General features: G+C 40.9%; 2 protein-coding genes across 3 annotated transcripts; both read left to right on the top strand.

Moving 5' to 3' along the window:
• The first annotated feature begins 8,486 nt into the window (after positions 1-8,486).
• On the top strand, positions 8,487-12,901 carry zranb2 (zinc finger, RAN-binding domain containing 2). 2 transcript variants are annotated; one of them, XM_076088075.1, is made up of 10 exons: positions 8,487-8,627; positions 9,303-9,355; positions 9,450-9,558; positions 9,759-9,841; positions 9,935-10,011; positions 10,187-10,336; positions 10,427-10,623; positions 11,055-11,114; positions 11,642-11,791; positions 12,003-12,901. In XM_076088075.1, the coding sequence occupies exons 1-10, from the start codon at positions 8,572-8,574 to the stop codon at positions 12,058-12,060; spliced, it is 993 nt and encodes a 330-aa protein (XP_075944190.1). In that variant the 5' UTR covers positions 8,487-8,571; the 3' UTR covers positions 12,061-12,901. The 2 variants fall into 2 exon arrangements, with proteins under 2 accessions (XP_075944190.1, XP_075944191.1); XM_076088076.1 differs by having other exon boundaries at positions 9,303-9,349.
• A 154-nt stretch (positions 12,902-13,055) lies between these two features.
• ptger3 (prostaglandin E receptor 3 (subtype EP3)) lies at positions 13,056-21,291 on the top strand. Its single transcript, XM_076088074.1, has 2 exons — positions 13,056-15,789; positions 16,594-21,291. The coding sequence occupies exons 1-2, from the start codon at positions 14,944-14,946 to the stop codon at positions 16,882-16,884; spliced, it is 1,137 nt and encodes a 378-aa protein (XP_075944189.1). The 5' UTR covers positions 13,056-14,943; the 3' UTR covers positions 16,885-21,291.
• Positions 21,292-22,053: the final 762 nt, after the last annotated feature.

The following is a 22,053-nucleotide window of genomic DNA, read 5'->3' on the forward strand; positions in this document are numbered from 1 at the left end:
AACAGTTGCTAAGCAGACAGATCTCATAAATGTCAAGTAGTTGACCTGCAATTGTTACTCTGTTAAATACCAATCATAATACAGCACATTTTTTTCACTCTGCCTGCTCTCTGCATCTATCTCTGTATAATATCTATATTTCTACCATTATCTATACCTACACAACACTTGCTTCGGCTTTTTTCTCCTCCTCTAACTATTTCTCTACATCCTCTGTGTTGATATCTCGATGTGTGTGTGTGTGTGTGTGTGTGTGTGTGTGTGTGTGTGTGTGTAGGCTGGTACACAAGTCATCCCAAATGACGTTGCATCCTCATTATTCTTTGCAGCCAGGCCCTTCAAAGCAAGCTGTGGGACGGCAGAGTGAAAATGACGAAGCTGTGTCTGATCTCACACTGATTCCTGCTCTGACTGATATATACATGCATACTGCTTGCTCGCGCTAATATAGTCAACATTATTACGAGGGTCGGGAGAGGAAAACCTTTAAAGTCATCCTCAAAAGAGGATGCTGTGTTTCCAGCGATGTAAATAATTTACAACATCTTGCAATGCATTTGCTAATATCACTTGTAAGTCAGTGGGCTAGGCCGTGTTTTTCCCACCATGACTCCAACAGGCTTTGGGTCTCTTAAAGTCAAAGCTAAAAGTATGATTCTGCTTTACATGCTTGGTGGTCTCTTAGAAAGCATTAATTCATAGATGAGGCATGGGACTTTGGGCTGATTTTAGTAGAAGGGTTAATGGCTCAGAAGGTGCTCTTGGTCCTGATCAGTATAAAAGATGTGGGCACAATTTTCATTTAGCAAATAGTCATTCTAGCTCTTTAATATTACCTCTGTGACATTTCCCCTGGCATCCAGCAGAGATGATTTTATGAGCTGGGTTTTTATTCAGCGCAGATATAAGCCTTGTAGTCCTCCCCCTCTCCTTCTCTTTCACACATATTGCCCTTCCTCGCTCTGTCCGCCTCTCTGTTACCTCCTCTCTCATTCTGACAGGCATGACATGGAAGTGGTAAGACCCACTTCTGTGCACTCGCTGGTTGTGGGCTGTGCTGCTGAGTGGCTGGCACATCACAGCACCTCTGCCTCAGGAGATAGAGCCATTTGAATTGTATTCCTCAGCCCACAGAGCGCTACACCGGATATTATCAACAAATGGGCAGCAGTATGAAGAATCTGACACATCGGTTAAATTTGACATCTAATTTAAATAGAGGAGTCAACATTTTTGCTGTGGATGCATATGATGATTGTGTCTTGTTTGCGTGTTAGTGGGTATAGGGCCATGGTTGCAGCAGTTACCGACTCTGTCCATGTTGCAATGCAAGTGTGCTGTAAAAGATGTGCAAAACGGGTCATTCTGCTTCCCTCACTTTCCCTGCAGCTCTTATCAGGTAATTACCGGCTCACCCTTGAAATACCAACATGGTGGCGGTACACTGGTGGTGGTGGAAAAGCGACAAAGGTCATCTTGTAATTATGACTTCTTCCTTGTGCCTTTATTGTCTGCGCATAATCAGCTCCATCAGGGCTGAAATAATTGATTCTCAATTTATGCAAATGGTATGGATCTGGAGCGTACCGGAGCAAATACTCAGCCATGTTGTCTTTCGGGCGTGACATTTAAAATGGAATGAAGAAAGTGTTCAATACCAATCAGATAGCAGGATGTTTTTGCTCTGGCCTCAGTGACAGCCTTGAGTCGAGGCACCAGGTTGCACTTGTACTAACCAGACCAGACACCGAACGGCAATGAGACCATCAGATGTATTTCACCAGTGCCTGTTAAGGGACCTTTACTATTGTGTATCAACTGATGGAGGTAAATTAGATCGCACTCATGCATGCAGAGCCTTACCAATTAATCTCCCCACCAACCGGGCTGTGTGAGGCTCCAAACACAGACCCACATAGACGAGACAGACACATAAACAGACTTGCTTGCTTGCAATGTCACTGACAAAAGCTTTATATAAACGTATCAGACCAATGCCTCACATCTACCTCTGAATCCCATAGTTCTTTAATGTCAATCACCTGTCAGTCCACGGCTGATAGGCTGCCAGCAGCCCAGCAGGCTGCCTGTGGCAGGGAAAGGTAGCATTCACTCATGGGAATTCAAGTTTTCCAGTTACTATTCATGACATGAGCAAATCACTTGTACACCCAGCACCCCCTCCATGAAGAGTCATTAAATGTAATAGATGTAGTAAAAGGCTTCTTCTTTATTTACATCAATTGGTGTAAAAATGACCTGATATGTGTATGAGGCTGTTTAAACATCTGAGTCCAATCTGCTTTAGCTGCCAGCCACTAGTTCTCACTGTGCCAAATGGGCACTTACAAATGGCCAGTTAACAAAACCTGCACTCCAAGGAGCTTCTGCCATATTGTTGACTGGACAGCACTCCCCCCAGAGGAAACCCCTCAAACAAAGGTAACACGGTGGAGAGGAATGCCATGACGGCTCTATCTCATTCCTCCCTGCCACTCACACGGCTCACACATCAATCACAGCCCGCCGGCCTCAGATCCGAACAGCTCCTTGGATGCAATTCGTCACAGGTCCTTAGGCTCTGACATGCTTCTTAAAAGCTCAACTAATCTGCCTAACATAACGGTCTCAGATTTCCTTGGTGGGTGTTAATCAAAATGATCTGCTCTGTGTCCAAGAAATGACCAGTGGTCAGTATGAGGATGGACGTTGCAATTAAGTACATCGTTAAGATAATGGGAATGGATGGGCACAGATGTTGGGATGATTTTTGACACTTTGAAGAAATGCTGCTTTTTTAAAAAGGGAAAGATGATGTTGGGAATGATTAATGAGAGCTCTACTTTTTTCTAGAAAAGCATACATCTATGACAATATGGCAAAGGAAAATGTGAGTGAAAAATCTCAATCTTTGGAGAGTTTTGATTCTACTTTAATATTTTAAGTCTCATTCTTAGATTCCTTTAGCATGAACTTTTCAATCCGGCACAAAATTACTCATGAATAAGGACCTACATTATTCAGTGACTGGTGCGTTATTCACCAGCCTGCATGGTGGAGGAATACTCCAGCAAGGAGGACACATGCCACCCCTTCAAGAGCAATTGCCACTTTCAGTGAGCCCTCCATGGGAGCAAGCCGCTGAGAGGTGGGTTGTGATGGGCCCAATTTAATGCTCCATTATGCAAATTGATCATCTCAATTGACCATCACTCTGGTAATAGGACGGGCTGACTGGATGTGAGGGGCAAGTGTGTGTGTGTGTGTTGGTGCTTTTTAATCTTTAGAAAAACATCAGACCAAAGTCCCAGGTGCAAAGAATATGCGAGGTGAGTAAAAACATGAAGAAATGCATCACAACTTCCACCAATGAGGCGTGACGGGGTAGAGTGACAGGAAATTAATGGCTGTCTTGGTGACCTCTCTAACAACCAGCCACGTTTAAAAGTCACCTGTCTTGGCAGTCCTCTGAGAGATGTAAGAGTAAAATCCAGCATTTGCATGATGAGTTTTAGCTTGATAACATTTTCACACTTACTGTATATTCATTTGGGGTACGGTTTTTCCCTCCAAAGCCGACTCCATTGTATAATTCCATTATTCCAAATAGATTAGAGGAGCAAAGCAGTGGTATTTGTTTTCATTTTAATCCAACTTGAAGTTAATATTCCACAAATCATGGATTGTAGTTAACGCAAATGAAGTTAGATATTCTTTATTTAATGGGGAGATTTTCAGCACGCTTATCCCCTTGGGACCCTGTGGAGAAGAATCACACGACACACTTGAGTTTCCCCCAGAATGGACAGGGCGCAGGAAAGTCAGAGTATGGGCGAATTAATTTTGTCAGTGCCTAATTGCATTTATTGGCCATGCCTGGCACCTCCTAATCCTGGATTATGATGATGCATTAACAGCTGTGACTGGCTGTTTACAAGGCATTTATTAGCCGGTGTCAACATAACGAGACAAATTCCACCTATCACATTAATCACCCCACTGCCAGAACTGTGTCACTGCCAAGAGCAGAGCCAGATGACGCATAGGCCAAGGCTGCGCCGAAGCTGCTTCCCGTTTTCCCGCATTAGCCATTGTTATATGGCAATCAGATTACCTCCTCAGTAACTGTCAGCCCGGCAGTGAGGTGGTGACGTGGAACTTGAAGTGAATAAAGAGCAATGAATTGGGGGAGGTTAAAGATAACGGGAGAAGAAATATGGGATCAAATGCACGGTTGAGTGCGTCAAACCAGAAAAACAATTTCCACACATAATGCTTCTAATTGAAGTCAGGTCACTTAATTACAGTCTATATACCCAGTATTGTTTACTGTGAACCCATCTCCTCTTTCTTTTTCTCTGTCAATCTGTCAATTTCCCCTCTGTCTACCTCTATTTCATTTTCATTTTCTCTCCTCTGCCACAAGAATACACAACAGCCAAAAAACAAAACACTGTCTGTGGAGAGTGAAATATTAGCAAATGTGAAATTGAGAAGATGGTTTCATGAATTATGTTTCATAATTGATTAAAGGCTGATTCAGTATGAAGCATCTTCACGGTTATATTACCATCAAATGAATATAAACAGCTTTGGTACAAAACAATAAGCATGTTACAATATTTTTAATTACGCTCAATTGAGCTATAGTAAAAGGGTAACACGATATTTTCCGATGGAACTAGTATTCTTTTGACACAAAGGGGTGCCGGGTGAGTGATACTTTATTTTGCCTGGGGTTGGAGCAGGAGCGACATTGATTTCTTTCCTTTTCAAGTGATCCCCAAAAGTGATGTGCAGCAATTAAACAAGAGTTTGCGAGACAGACCTGACAAAATCATTTGAGAAATGACATCGGAGAACGTCCCGCTGGCCTTGCTGTCATGGAAGCAAGTAGTATAGACATCGCATTTTGCACAGACGCACAGGAATCATCGAATGAGATTGCTGCTCGCCCTGTACACTTTATCTGTGGGGTTGTCTGATTTCATTTGAAGAACAACGTCTGGTCTCGGACTTTGTGCCAGCATCACTCCTCCAGTTTTCGGGTCAGTCAGGATCAGCTGGACTTGACACATTAATATTGTCGGCGAGGAATGCTCTCGGTCTCCTGCTATTTCAAAGTATGGTTGTTACAAGAATGTGATTATGAAAATGTTCTTCTTCATGGTGATTTTTACCGAGCTTCAGAACATGAGCATTATGTGACTAAAATAAATATATAAATTGGCTTCAAACTATCAGCACCAGTGGATGAATGCTTGACATGCACTTACACAATCAAAACTGATGATCCAGTGGAACTCGCTCCATCTTGCATTTTATTACTGCTAAACAGTGGATTTATTAGCTACTATCATTTTTTTTTACACATGTAGATTGCTTTTACAACAAGTGGTGAGGCTGGATTGTAAAATGTGTGCTCTCTGGCTCCCAAAATGAATGTGCTTTAGTGATAAGGACCGGATGAGAGGATGTGAGATACGGCACAATGCAGCGGCGCATCTCCCAGCGCAAGCTGTTTCACTGTGCAGTAGTCTGTGTTATATAATTCTGATGGGGTTCGCTGGCACCTTACAGTTCACCCCCCACCGCTAAAGTGTGAACACAGGGCCAGCTCTCTGGCTTTCCGTTGGACTGTCCTCTGACAAATGTGCAGAAACAAATTGACATACAGACATGCCTCATAAGGGCAGAGAAGTGGACTTGTGTTTGGTGCTTGGGAAATACATGTTATCCTCGTGATTAATGCGGAATCATGATACTGAGATAAGAGCGGTGGGTGGAGTGCACCAACGTCCACCGGCCTCCAACACCCTCACAGCACCCATTTTCTCGGGGAACAGCTCCCTGCCATCTGTCAGTATTGGAAAGCCCTTGTGGCTTGCTCCAGGTTTTTCCAAACCTATATACATGGCTGCCTTTCCCTGTCAGAGACTCTGCTGTGCATGAACCTTCAGCCGTAACCAGCCACTGGGCTAGAAAACGGTGTCAGCCAAGCCAAAGCGTCATTGACACCATGAAAAATCTCTCTGAGTAGTGTTATTGACCCCTGGACATAATCAGCTGGTGGGCTGTACATTGGCCAGAAAAGGAAACAGTGAAGTTAAGAAAGCACTACCCCCGGTGAAGCCACTTTAATGTAATTGGACGTTGTTTACCTAAGTGCTATTAATCGCCGGACTCCTCGCTGAATCTTTCATGAAACTCTGTGCCGCAAACAAACATACAACAGCATTGGCAATGTCTCCTTATTAGTTATTCGTGGCTTCATTTGCTTCATATCTCTGCTCACTCTTTTTTGTGCAACACTGAAAGCTATAGCAGAAAGGACATCCTCAGCTGAAACTTGAGAGTGTAGATGACTCCTGTATTATCAGGAATAGATGCTTCCTTTATAAAAAAAATGACTTCAATGAAGTCAAGAAAACTCGTAACAGAACGGAGAGGATGCCTCATCTTTCGACAAATAACAATATGTGTGTATGGAGGCTGTTGTTTTCATGCAATATCACACTTCTGGCTTCTGCATGCAAATTATATCAAAGGTTCAAGAGTCATTTCCTTTAACAGAAATGTGCCTCTCTCCCCTCTGGTTCCTTTTTTTTGCTGGCCTCTAGTCATAATAAACCTAGCCTTGGGCTCATAAATCAAGTGCATGTCTCCTTAACAGATACATGATGATTAAAACGATGTATGATTAAAAAGTCTTGTTCAGTTCATCTCTAGTGTACTCAATTAAATAAACCCCATCTTGTGCAAGACATAAACGACATGCATCAACAAATATTTCAGCCGGCAACAGGGAAAGAGGGCAAAGAAAAGAAAGTAATAGACTCCAGTTGAAACACTGAAATGGCTACTTGTGTGGCCTCAGGTTCATGGACCAGCTGTGACAACGACCTCCAAGAGTCTTTGACTTTTACCAACAGCAGATTGGGTGGACAAGGGCGCTTCTAGAGCACCCTAAGCTCTGCTGTCTACCTAGTTATAGCTTTTGTTAAGTATTTTCACAGTGTAACTTAAAGCATTTCCTTCTTCCTAATTAATAGCATTTAGATCTCAACATATAGAGTGCATCTTAACTATCCTGATATTAAGAGCAGTACAATTATATAAATTATGAATGTGTCAATGGACTGACCCTTTTCTTGCAAGGTCCAATCTGATTGACAGTTATTTTTGCAAAACAATATACATATAAAATATCTAATAATGATAATATAATTTGTGATTCACACTGATATGTTGGATATGAAATGTAATAGCATATCAATTGTCTGATATGTCGCATATGTCCAGAACATTTGATTAATCTATAAAGACTACTACACCTGGCAAGTTAACAGTAATCATCTCTTAAATGTGAAATTGACAGTAAAAGAAGAGCATATTCTTTAAAACTCACAAAATAAATTTGAATCCAAATTCAATCATAATTGCTCATGCTTTGGACAGCTATGCAAAAGACTACTATGGTTTAATTTGTATGTTGCATTCAGAGAAATACATGTAAGCACACACACTCTAGCCCGTCTTAAAAGTTACTTTTCACATTACCTTACACAGCCCTGATTTAGATAAACAAGCAAAATCATTGTGAACCTGTGAGCAGCAGACATAGACCAAAACAAAACAGGAGGGTTTATGCAGTGTTAAACGTTGGCATTAATTGCCATCTAGTGGCTAATACTGGCATTGCAGTAAAACAATAAATATCAAGGTTTCATACTCCTATATTTGGATTCTGAGTGAATAATATGCATCATTACCAACAGATCTTAAATCATTCATGAGCTACATTACTGTCACTGGACATCCACCATCTCAGTCTCAGTATCTTCCATCATATTGTACTCAAAGTAGGTTCACCATTGTAAAGTGAATGCAGACTTTCAGTTTTTTAAATCCCAATATTAATTATTTACCCCTCTGTCTATTAAGCCTAATTCCCTCTTTTTCAATAAAAAGTATTTGATAAAGAAAACAAAATATGATTGGCTATGGCTACCTAGAGGGATGTAAAGTTTGTTTTATAGCAGGTTTATAGCCACAGTGTAATCTGCATTGCTAAGAACTTGCATATTTGTTCATTAGACATAACTTTTTACTGTTACCCTTTATTGATTGAGTTATTGACATAATTATTGACATAATTATTTAAGGCTAATACCACACCACCACATTTGAAGGGGACTATTATCTTACTATTTTACATCGTTCGTTTGTCAATGTTGCGTTCGTGTCTTCGAGTGGGGGTGGAAAAAGCAGTTTATTGTGACAATACTTTCGTTAAAACATGCAGTAAAGTGACTTATTTAAATACATCCGAGTGTAATTGATTTAGATCACGGAAAGAAAGTAACGACCGCAAAGTGATTGTTTTTGATCAAGGTTTTGTGCAAAATAATTTCCAAAGAAAATCCAAAGAAAGGCGAGTTCATAGTGTTACCGGATGCACCTGAAGGCACCAGCGGAGGGAGGAGGAGGAGTTTGGCTAACCGTTAGCTGCTGCATGAACATTGTGAGCACACCCTGCCAACGAGCCAGTGTTAGCTAACGGCCACAGACATGTCGGGGAAGAGTTTTCGAGTTAGCGACGGGGACTGGATTTGTCCTGATAAGAAGTGAGTGCTGCTCTCATTTAGAATATATATTTCACGTACTAGCTGGTTAAATGTAGCAGCATCTTTTTGCTTTCATTTCTGGTCGTGCTAACATGCAAACGGTGGTTAGCTTAGGCCTTCTAGCATTTCACGCTGACTAGCTGAGTAAAAGAGCTTACATTTACCTTATTATTTTAACTCATTGAGTGCCTTGTATGCAAAATAAACACGGGGAATAAATAAAACATTTAGGGTCGGGGAAATGTTTTGGATTTACGTGACAGGGAGTCTCCACAATAGTTATCAGTGTGCACAACAGACTCGTAAGATAGCAAGCTAGCTATCGTTAGCTTCTGTGGGGTTGGGTGAGAGTCCCCACTCACTATTGTGGGCGGTGTTTACAATGTTGTAGATGCCAAGTTGTAATGAGTTTAGAGTCTAACTTAGGTAGAGCAGTGTCATGTTACACAGGAACTGCATGAAAAACGTCTTCCGTGAACGACAAGCCAGCTGCAGTCGTCAGTGCACAGGCCTTTTACACAGACTGTCTGACTAACTTACAAGCTAACGCTGTGGCACATGCAGCATGAATAAACATACACCACTCATCTTGTAGCACACACTGTCTGAATGATGAAGTAACAAGCTCACGTCCTATCTGTATATATAATGTATTTATTGTTTATGCTTTTGCAGGTGTGGAAACGTGAACTTTGCTAGAAGAACAAGTTGTAACAGATGTGGTAGGGGTGAGTCCTTTATTCTAATAATTCTATTTTGTTGACGCTTATTACAAAGCGTCAAAAAGAAGCTGTATTAAATACCGTTGTTTTGCTTCCACAGAGAAAACCACAGAGGCGAAGATGATGAAAGCCGGAGGAACAGAGATTGGGAAAACTCTGGCTGAGAAGAGCAGAGGCCTCTTCAGTGCAAATGATTGGCAATGCAAAACGTACGTGTTTATTGTAACTTATAAAGAACTACCAAGATGTTTGGTTAAACAGACACCGGCGCAAATAGACAAAGATTTTCCTAATGAGTAAAATACATGAGAAAACATGCATTTAGCAAGTCAAACATTGTTTTTTCTCATTTTGAAATGTGTCGAGATATTACAGATTTATATTGTCCTCTCCTCCTGTCCTCATACAGATGCGGCAATGTCAATTGGGCTAGGAGGTCAGAGTGCAACATGTGTAACACCCCGAAATATGCCAAGCTTGAAGAGAGAACAGGTAACCCAACAAATATATAGTTTGCCAGTTTTTTGGTGCACCTTTTGAAAGACGGGTGTTGATTGCCATTTGTATTTCCTCTTTGCCTTTCAGGTTATGGTGGAGGTTTCAATGAAAGGGAGAATGTGGAATACATTGAACGGGAGGAATCCGATGGGGAATATGATGAAGTGAGTTCTACCTGACCATTTACTGTTTTGATAATTGAAACAATGCAGCTGAAAGTAGCATGCAAGCATACAAATGTTTAGCAGGTAGAACTTGTGTCCTGAAAGTATTTAATTAAAATGTCTTGATCAAAGGTCATTTTCACTGATACGGTTGTTTCTCTTTTTAATGTCCAAGTTTGGTCGGAAAAAGAAAAAGTTTCGTGGAAGGTCCGGCAGCACGCCGCCCTCAAAAGAAGGTGAAAAGGAAGAAGTAGCTAAAGGTCCAGATGACGAGGAAGATGAAGAGGATGAAGAAGATGGTGACCTTTCCAAATACAAATTGGATGTAAGTTCTGTGGCTGGAGCTGGAAATTCATAAATACAAGTACTATAATATTTGCCAACAACAATGAAATATTATACACTTCCTCTGTAGGATGATGAAGATGAGGATGAAGAGGAGGGAGAAGAAGGAGGAGGAGGAGGAGGAGGAAATGCCAAGGGAGACTTGTCAAAGTACGACCTGGATGCCAGTGATGAGGAGGACAAGCCAGCTAAGAAAAAGGGCAGCCGCTCGGGTTCGTCCCGTTCATCTTCGCGCTCCTCCAGCTCCAGTTCACGGTCGAGGTCCAGGTAAAGGGTACAGGTCAAGGGTAACTCCAGGCAAAATGTCAGTATCAGCTCAATCTTCCTTCTGATTTACTGATCAACATAAATTACACGTTGTATTCTGCTAATTTGTTGTTGTTGTTTTTTTCCCTCAACCCCTCCCCGTCTGTGACTGAATACTTTTTCTGTATATTGTTTTGAAACGCCAATGACTTGCACTTGTTTACATGTTTTAATTGTCTTTCTATTTAATGGGTTATTTCTCCAAACCCGTTTATGCTCATTTAGTCAGAATATTTGCTCATCCGTTTTGCTATACAGTAAGGCAAGAACAGCTTTACTTAAATACTCAACATTTATATGCAGTTAAATCTGTCTTTGTATTGCCGTGTGAACCATCAACCGGTTTTTCTTGTTCAGGAAATATTGGAAAGGTTCTGTTTTTTGTCTTTCAGGTCCCGCTCTAGAAGCTCATCCAGTTCCAGGTCTGGATCTCGCTCGAGGTCCCACTCCAGGTGAATGAGGTGACATGCACTCTCTCCCTTAGAGAGTGTATGTATGGGGCTGAAAGCTCCAGAACGGTCCTGTTCCCTAGCTTAAGTTTGAACAAAGACTGGATCCGGCTTACAGTCCTCTTTCTCACTCTGCAGATAGTCATGTTGGTCTGAAATCATTCGGAAAAATACTTAAAATGCCCTGAAGGTTTTCAATCATTTTGATGTACGGTTCTTTCAAGTTTCGATTAGGCCCGAGAGCTTAAAAAGTACACGGAATGCGAACTACCTGAACTAAATTTGAATGTTACCGAGGCTCAAAAGTCTGAATAGGCATCTGGGGTCTTCATCAAGCATCTCACAGTGGTGCTGGCTTTCATTATGTCCAGAGGAAGCTAAACATTCTCTTCAGAGTCTTGGTTAAAATGTTCTCAGCACCACTAACCTATAGTTAAGTGCTCTTAATCAGAGAAGCTTGATAAATACCCACACTGTTGAGACTCTTGTCTTGACCTTACTGACCTCGGTGCTTGGTTTTCCTCCAAAAGATCCAGCTCCAGGTCTGGAAAGGCCTCCTCTCCCCAGAAGAAGTCCCGCTCACCTTCCTCCTCACCTGAGAGGGGACAGAAGCGCAGTCGCTCCAGGTCCTCATCTGGAGAGAAAAAGCGGAGGCGTTCTAGATCACATTCGTCCGAAAGGTTTGGGTTTCTGTGGAATACCACAATGGCACTGTCTAATATTAGCCATCTGTCGCCTCGCTTAAGGGAGTTCAGATTTACAGAAATATGTTCACATTTTGCCTCGTTATATTGTTTTGACTGTGTACTTGTCTTAACTCTCCATAAGTGAGAGTTAATTGCTAAACTTGCTGACCTTGTTCTTCTTCCCATGGTGTTTGTGTGATTTCAGGCGCCGCGGCCAGTCCTCCGGATCATCCGATTCTGGCTCCAGTTCAAAAAAGAAATAACTTAATTACAGCCTTTTAAAACAAGTAAAGGAACCTTAGTAGAAAAGTGCATGTTGTGTTTCAAGGATACAACTACATAATTTCAGTATGCTGTCCATTTTCCTAGAAAAGTCAAATTTCCCTAAAAAGCGACAGCGGCAACATGGCGTCTCTCTGCCGTTACCCATCATTACAAGCTCCCTTTTCAAAACCACATACATCCTGTGACTGTGTGTGTAACTGCGGGTGTCCAATAGACATAAATGTTTGGTCCCATAGAAAATCAGATATACTGTGAAGAGGCTATGTGCCGTTTTAAACCCATATCTTCGTGGCAGTACGTTTTATTCAACTCATCTGTGGGGAAGTTGAAGTAAATATTTTTTGATTAATTTTATTTGACCACTTAATTTTTTTTAATGAATGCTTTCTTTTTTTAAATCAAGGGTGAAGTACTTCAGCACCAATTTACAATAACAGACGTAGCAATGAATTTTGGCCCCGTTGTATTTTCTTCGTAAATATATATTTTGCTTTTTGTTTTCAAGGTAAGTATTTTACTTTATGATATTGCTTGTTTTAACTAAATGGCAGTCAATTCAACATTCTTTGGTTTAGGTGTTTACTGTTCTTTTCTTTACACCGTTGTCACCTGTTTTAACACTCAATTATTCCTCTTAATTTGTCTCTTGGTAAACTATTACATTCAAAAATAATATTTGTGCTCCAGATTAGTACACCCAGAATAACCAACACCGTACAGTATATCCAGATTTATGGTAGTGTGGCAATACTACTTTATTGGTGAAACAACTCAAATGTACACTTGTAAATAAACTCCTGTTGAAATGGTTTCTTGCTACTCCCTTGTACGTTTTATTTTTCCACGGTAAGGCTGGTAAGTAGACCTGGTATGTCGAGCACTGTTTTAACCCTCCTGTCGTGTTCGTTTCTTCCCCCTTACTTTAGTGGTCCCGGTCACATTTGACCGGTCTGTTTTAACTGCTCTTACACATTAACACAAAAACCATTAATCATCACCAAATTTTATTTAACACCTTTTTAAGCTGTAAACAATGTCTCAGACTAGTGGTTTATATGAATAACTGCTGTGAATAGACGCTGAAAACATATCGCTAAATTAAATGAAACTGTTGTAAGGACATTGTTGACCGGAATATAGGCCTCCCGGACTCCGCATCCCACAGACTTTTTGTAGCCTCATTGTTTGACCGATATACTCCTGCTAGAATCAACAGAGCCATGTAGGCTTGGAGGTCTACCTGGTCCAATGCTCTCCACGTGTCCCCAAACACACGCCTCCCCTCCAGGTTTGTCATGTCCAGTATAATACCCTCAATGGACTCTGGTAAAAAGAGTTGGAAGCTGGACTTGAAGTCATCCACACGAGATGTTGCATAGCGTGTTGGCCCTGGCGTCATCCTTATTATGTTTTCAACTCTCTCTCTCTGCCTCTTCTGTCCTGGGAGGATGAATACCAGAGCAAGTTGCCACCCTTGGACTGGAATGTCACCTCAGGTGCCACTTCCTTGCTATCTGTGTTGACTGGTAGTCATGATAGTCCGGATCGAAATCAGGATCAATGTCTTAAATTTTTGAGACATCTTCCTCTATCTCTGGTTCAATCGGTTCAGAAATTAGGTCCAGAGCCTCTGACAAAAAATGACCTCATCAGTCGCCTACTCATTGTGTTCAGAGTAAAATGAGAGCAAGGCACAAATAAATGTTTATATGAAACATTGTTTAGTCTGAAAGGTGTGGTTCACGTGGGGGAGTGGGCACATAAGCGTGGGATAGAGATCGGTTCCCATAACAAACACCTGATTTTTTTAGTTAGACGTTTGAGTAATTGAATATAGAATGGGCTCCACACTTTAGTGTTGTCGTTCTCACATCGGTCAACAGGTGGCACTTCTTACTCGTATTATGCTGAGTTTAGGAGAGGGACCTCGGGATCAACACATCGATGTCCTTAATATAGTGGGTAATTGCTCCAGGCCGAAAGTCGCATAAATTAATTGCAGGCTATTACCTTCGACACCTGTTACCTTCAGGGTCTGATACAACATGCCGCGGACTGCATTCAAACTGGGTAAAATCGTTTTTACTGCAACATTTTGGACAGATGTTGGCCGGCAGCCTGTTGCAAGATGCTGATGGTGATACTGTGCTGAGAAAGGAACCCGCGACCTACACGTGACTGTGGAGTCTACTGTTAGTTAATAGATTAGGTTGTAAAGTAGGCCTATAATGTATTTTTTTTTTTTTCGTGATAGGAGTCTAATCTAAACTCATTAACAGTCTTATATATTGCCGTGATAAATGATGCAGACTAGGCCTACCATAATTGCCTTATATGTGAATTTCCTCATCACCAACCAGAGGTAGCCGTATAGCTTAATCCCACATTTAATCCTGCCAGTAAACCCCATCTGTTTTCAGATGCTCAATGACAATGTTTCAGTGATTTATCTGCTTAAGAGGCGAAGAGCCGGTTTGTTTATTCCCCTATCTCATGAGACAAATCTGCCTGTCTGTGCTCACTTCACTAAAATGTGATGATAATCTCTAGGAAATCGACTCGTGCGGGTCCGAAGCAGGTGCGTCTGCGATAGTGTTACACTTAAGTGCCGTACGTAGTCATTTAATGATCTCAGATCAAAATATCGCAGATGCCCGACAAGGTTTCTAAAAGTCAGGTTTATAAATCCAAAGTGTGTTCAGAAGCTTGTTTGCTTCCTCTGGGTGCGTCACAGTCCCGCCTCCAGTGCGTAAAAGACCCGACGCGCTTTTTACGCACTGCATTCAGTTGAAGCAATTTGACGAGGATGCCGGACACACGCACACGGTTTATCAGCTGCACGTAGACTTGTACTTTTCGAAATGTTGAATAAGGACGGCTGTGATTCTTTGGAGGGCTTGCAAATCACAATTGGCGAGATGTTGGATTTTAACGTCTCCCAGTCATTGCGCGAAGGCAATGCCACCAATAATTCCAGTTGTGGATCCGTATCAGTTGGTTTCCCCATAACCATGATGATCACCGGCATGGTGGGCAACTCATTAGCTCTCATGCTGGTGTATATCTCGTACAAAAAGAAGGAAAATAAAAGGAAACGGTCTTTCTTGCTCTGCATTGGATCGCTGGCGTTAACTGACCTTTTTGGACAGCTTTTGACAAGTCCAATAGTTATATCAGTTTACCAAGCTGGTCTGAAATGGGATCGTATCGACTCATCGGGCAGATTGTGCGCTTTTTTCGGTGTGTGCATGACAACTTTTGGCCTGTGTTCTCTCTTTTTGGCTAGCGCCATGGCAATCGAAAGGGCTTTGGCGATAACAAACCCCCACTGGTATTCCAATCACATGAAGACAAGTGTGACAAAGCAGACTTTGGCTGTCATATGGTGTCTTGTTTTACTCTTTGCGCTGCTGCCCACTGCAGGGGTCGGTGAATACACACACCAGTGGCCGGGCACCTGGTGCTTTATCAGCACGGGGGACAGGAGCAATATGTTTTTCGCCATCACTTTCGCTGTACTTGGGATTTTCTCACTGCTTGTTACACTTTTCTGCAATATAGTGACGATCCGTGGCTTAATTATCCGGTGTAAAACAAAGTCTGGCACGTCTCAGTCGTCAAAGCAGTGGGAACGGCTGACCACGGAGACCGTCATTCAACTGTTGGGGGTTATGTGCGTCCTGCTGATATGCTGGTCTCCTCTGCTGGTATGCGTCTATGGGCGATTGCACCCTATACCTTTCTTACAATCAATAGTCCCATATAGCTGAATGAAACTGATGATATACTACTAAATACTTTATTTGTGTATCTTCTAATAATGCCCACATACTTTCTCTTAAAGTGGCATTCACTGACAGCTGTGTACTAACATGATAAATTGCCCTGTGTCATAATTCACAGTTTAATTGGGTTTTATTGTCAGCTGCCTGTCACAAGCAGCTGTGGATGTCTGGAGATGCTTCATTTCCCTTTGGCAGGATTGCAAGAGTAGACACTGCACACACCACACTTTTCTGTTTCCCTCAATCACTCATTCATTCAGTCACCCTCTGTTACTCTAATTCTCTTCTCTCTGCCCCACAAACACAAACCAGTCAGATAAATTATGTCATGTATGATTCTTTTGCCATGTAGCCATTTTCCATTAAGGAGCAATCCACTTAGCCGAGTCCTGTTTGGGGGGTCTGCTCAGTGTGCTATGAGGTCATATCAAACACATATTTAATAGTCCCACCAAGGACATTAATAGAAACCACAGCACTGTGTCAGCAATGATGGCAGAGCGAGTTCCTAGAAAGTGAACATTATTCTGTTTATCTATATATTTTGTTTGGTACAGTATCTACTCAAAATTATCTTGAGAATAGTGACATTGAATATAAAAACTATTATCTCCCAGCCAACAAGTGTGCTGAGAGGCTTTCTCAATGGTACATTTTCACTGAAGAACAGAATTTGTCTTCATTGTCGTATTGGTTCATACAACTTGTGCCTGCCTCTCTCCTCAGGTGCTCATGCTGAGGATGATCTCCAACCAGGTATCCTCACACGACTGCAAATCAATCGCTAGCCGGGACGTCCAGTTAGATTGCAACTTTTTTCTGACAGCGATCCGCATGGCCTCCCTCAACCAGATTCTTGACCCGTGGGTTTATCTGCTGCTCAGGGAGATCCTCTTCCGCAAGTTTTGCATCGTGGCTAATGCAGTGTCCAACTGCTCCATAGAGGAACGGAAGGAGACCCAGTCGGCCTTGGATGCCCTTAACAAGCAAAAGCAAGACAGCATCAAACCTTCATAAACCACAATGTAGCTAAGTCAACCTTTGACAGGGATTGCTATCTTGTGACGTTGAAGTAGGGACACATTGGATGGAGGTGAAAATGCATCTTGTCTTGGATGTGTCGTGAAAAACATGGGGACAACCTTTATCTCCATGTCGTCCACAAAAGGATATTGTGCAATGGGAGACACGGTTATAGTCTTAATAGGAAGCAGCCAAGTCTGGTCTGGGCGCATTTGTTTTGCTAAAAACAAATTCCATTTAAAGTCACCTAACCAGTATAAGGATGCATGACCGTGTCACCTCTTGCATTTGGCTGCAGCGTGGGGGCAAGGAATCTCCTCATTGTTAGTTTTCAGTTTTGATAACATCTTCCAGACCCAAAAACTGAACATGGGTGACTCTAAATTGACTTAAATGGAAGTGATGCATCTCATGCTCATTTTAGTTTGTGAACTGAGTCATTGCTTTTAACAACTTGCAGCCATAAACCAGTTAAAGGAGAAATTGTGTTTTTTTTGTGACTGTCTGTAAATTAAGAAATAAACTGTAAATGTGCTTATATTAAGTGGTAAATAGCATTGCCATATCTTACATGAAATGTAACCATGGTGGCCATTCAAAAGAAAAATGCTAATCCTAAACTGGAGCCAGTTGTTGATAACAAGATTATTTATTAGTGTCTGTAGTAATAAGAAGTGAGTCGTTTCTGAATGCTGACAAAGCTACCTGCTTGGTATCAATTGTTGTACATTTTATAATATACTGTACGTGGTGTTCCTCGGCGAGCAGCCAGGACTATAAAATGTGAAGGTTTTAATTTGTCTGCGCTCTCCCTCCTGAACATGAACGCACTGGTATATTTTTGTGCAAATGTTTCTCAGCAATTTATAGCTTCAATTTCACTCTTATGAAGAATTGTGTGAGGGAAATGATTTGGTGTGTTTAACATTATGAGATTATGGATAACAGAGTGGCCTGATACTTACAAGGCTGTCAAAGTGTCATTGACAAATCCTTGCGTATTCCATTGGATTCATAGTATTCTTGTTCTGTTACAATACACAGTGTGTAATGACAAGTGTATCTAATTTCACCAGCCAAATGTTTATGGAGAGAAACAAACATCATTTGTGTAGTCTTTTGTCCAGTTACATCAACATAAGTAGAGAGAGCGGAGGTCTTTGGATACGAGGCTGACGAGAAGAAAAATAATGGAATGAAGGAAGCCATGTCCAAACTGTACAAATCACAATTTCAAAAAGGTTTAAAAAAAAAGCTTTTTTTGGCATGCCTGAAACTGCTTGTTCAACAGCTCAACCCAATATATGCGGCTTCACAAGCTATCATCAGTATGTAGGCCTACAGTGTTAGGTATTCACATTAGTACACAGGGGCTGTATCCGCATGTTTAAACATCTTTTTTAGCTACTGCACGAATTCATGCTTTTAATTCTGTGGTGATTGACTCGGACATCTTGATTGTGTCATTTCGTATTCAAATGTTTGGTTCTTATCAGCCACATTGTGTCTTTGTAGCCTTGATGCTACCTCTAAATATAAGTCAAAGTTCATTTCTTTTGAATGGGTACAGTGCAATTCACCAGAGGTCTCAGATTTGAAATCAAGGTACTGTTCAATGAGGTGATTTGGTTTTAGTGCCAGATGACTTAATGTCATTTACCAAGAGTGCACTTGGAAATCCATTTCTTTTACAGTGATGTATATATAATCTTTTATTTTCAGCTACGTTGTCATGTATAGCACTGTAAATGTATTTGAAGAGATCCAGTATCTCATTCAAAGACATATCAAGGATGGACACATTTGCTGTCATGGTAAACCTTTGTGTTATGGGACACTTATTCACTTTTTCACACCAACATCACTGCCTTCTCAGCACATCAACCAACAAGGTTAGACTTATGTACACTCTGCTTTGCCCGGGCCTGCCTTTGCCTCTCAAATGTGAGAATACATACAAGCTCAGTGATAATAACTCTAAAGGAAACTGTTAGCTGCAAAAGCCATGTGTTAAAAAAAGTTATGTTGTTGTAGAGTTTATCTTGTATCGCTTGAGAAGCTGGTCTGTATTAGAAGACCCGCTTAAAAGATTAACTTTGGTTTCGAGCAAAAACAAAAATATCGAAGGAAACAAAAGAAATTGTTCAGGCATGTATTGCACACAAATCAATCATTATTATAAAACTCATTACCAGCTATGAATGTGCAGAAAACACCAGTGTATTCCTCTGCAAGTGATGGATTTCCAGTGTTATCACACTAATATGATGACATTTTCATAAATGCTCCACTCATTGAGCTTGTGGCTCTGCATTTTAAGCTTTTATTCCAAGCACATGTTCATCCTGTGCAGCAGTTAATATGCACTTCAACAGAAACATCTGGGGTTTCGTCCATGCATTGAACAATGATTACATTTGTTCTCAAGCTGCATTGGGATATGGAGGATACAGAGGTTTACAATTGACTCAATCACCTTCCATATGAATCTGCGTCATGTAATAATCTCAGTTCCCTGTCCAGGAGACTCTGACGCTTCCTGTTCAGAATAATCAGGATAATTACGCAAAGGAATATCCCCATGAAGCTAATTGGCCCTATATTTGGTTTGGAATTTTCCAGTGTGTTACATCCCACCCAACTGCCACTGGGGAGAGGAAAATGGCAGAATAACAATGTATTCTTTGTAAAGAGAAAATATGATACATTTCCACTATCTTTAAGGCACGGTGTTTACGAGGAGTGCTTTTTGTGGTTCTGCAGTAGAGTTTCAATATAAATGTTCATTGGAACCAGGGGAGACACACATGAGATCATAAATTCTGCAAACTCCAGTTTATTGATCCAAACGGTGTAATCTTCATATAGACGATGATAGAATGATAGCTTCATTAAGAGTTCAGTTAGAATTGAATTTGCCCTCTAGTCCAAACATATTGCATATTGATCTCCAGCTTGATTGTACGGACTGTGAAGGTTTGCTCACATGCTTGAATCCTGTCCATTTGTACAAGGAACAGGCTATTTCAGCAGGCAATTACACACGAGAGTCCTGCATTTACAATTACTGTGTACAAGTACATAATGATGTTGAAAAAGACTTTATGAGGTCCAGAGAATCTGGTGTTGCCAGCTGGCACCATCTCTCTCACTCAAGTCACTAATGCATGGAAGTGATTTACTGATTGCCTCATGAGCTGAGGAGTCACTTGATGTCTTGAGATTTCAAGACAGGAAGAGATTGTTTACGATAAAAAAATGTTTGATCGTTTGATATTTTGCATTTTTCTACACCCTGTAAAACAATGTAGTATTCAGATGATTACCTTATGGCCCTGTGGAAAAAAATATTGTGCCATAATAATAATTTTGACCATCTCTATAGGTTAACTCTGTGGTATCAGGAATTCAGAGACTGGCCCAGCTACTGTAGTAAACATGTTGCATGAGCAGTTCACTGATAAGGTACATGATGGTTCTTTGCTGCAATTTGGAGCTGCCATCGAGCCAAGTCGCCTTGCAGAGCTTGTAGAGCAGTCTCTTAAGTCTATTTAAAGAGTGCATGATGCATAGCACAAGTGCACACATAACAATGGAAACAGGTTTGGCTCACCAGTCATGGCTCCACTCATGAATGTTAATACATACTGGATGCCTATTATGTGTCCATCTTCTTATCTTTTGTTCACAATACGCTGCTGCTTTTGAATGTTTAACATTGACTCTTTAAAGTGAAATGTCTCCAAACTCACTAGCTACACGCTTTCTACTGTTCTGCGCTGTACATTTTGCAACCTTTTTGTTCCTTCAGATATCTTTGACATCTGTCACAGATGGGCTTACATAACATGTTGCTAAGATGAAAAGAGAATTATCTACCTAACTATCAAAGTGTCCTTTTGCTACTTTATGTCTTTGTCCTCTACTTGACTTGTCTCAGTTCAACATACACCTTTGATTCATTTTGCAGCAGTGTGCTTGGCTAATGTGGTGGTGTAAAGTTGTAATTCCATTAAAATATGTTACAGTGTTTTACAAGTAGTGTGCCTCCCGGTTGAACTGTGGTTAGGCTGAGCCATATATGTATAAAATATATAAAAAAATAAAATAAAATAAAAAAGAGGAATGGGTGCGTTCTGGTGCATTGTCTAAACTCAAACCATGAAAACACTTATGTCTGCTGGTTGGCTTTGTTGGCTTTAATACTCTGCTTGAAACTGCTTGTCCTTTGAGAATGATGATTCAACTGAGAATGATGTGAATGTATTTTCATTGGTGGATGTTTCAAACACTGTGAATCTTGTTGCTGCTGTGCATTTCAAAGCATGTAGAGGCTTCTATTGTTTGTTGGACCTATAGTGCAATGTGTTTCACATGAGTTAATAAATGGAACAATGTGGTACGAAACACTGCATGGATTAATTTCATTGAGAGGTGTGATGCATGAGACTAAGGTTTCTGGATGTTTCTGTTTAATAGTGCAATTTATGTATATGAATATATACTGCATTTAATATGCTACATATCATATACAAGACAAACAATATTCATTGTGCTTTATAGCTCATTTTATTTTAAACTTAAATGGCTTTGCACTGTTAAAACAAACGTATAACAATGTCTACTTCAGATAAGAATAGAATAGAATAGAAATATACTTTATTTATCCCCAAGGGGAAATTTGTCTGTGGCAGCAGCAAACAGGGTTATACAATAAAATAAAATAAAATAAAATATTGAGTATGGAAAATGCACAGTATATACAATATAATAAAATAACAGAGCAGGACCAATTCAATTTAAGAAAATAAAGTAATACAAATGCACAGTATATACACTAAATAGAATCGTATAAATTAACTAAGTAGGAAAAAATAAACAACAGTAGTGCACAAGATCACCAACAGCAGCAACAACAGTGTAGCAGTGTTATAGTCTTGTGTTTGACTTGGCCAGAGGTGATTTATTATACAGTGATATTGCAGAGGGCAGGAATGTTTTCCTGTATCTGTCCTTGTGACAGCGGAGCTGGATCAGTCTGTTGGAGAAAGTGCTCTGCTGCCCCTGCAGTAGGTGGTGGAGAGGGTGGTCCGGGTTATCCAATATGGATAATAGTTTCTTCAGTGTCCTCCTCTCCACCACCTCTTCCAGAATGTCTTGTTT

This window comes from Anarhichas minor, unplaced genomic scaffold (assembly GCF_050575085.1).
Source record: "Anarhichas minor isolate MPS153535 unplaced genomic scaffold, ASM5057508v1 ptg000010l, whole genome shotgun sequence".
Lineage (NCBI taxonomy): Eukaryota > Metazoa > Chordata > Actinopteri > Perciformes > Anarhichadidae > Anarhichas > Anarhichas minor.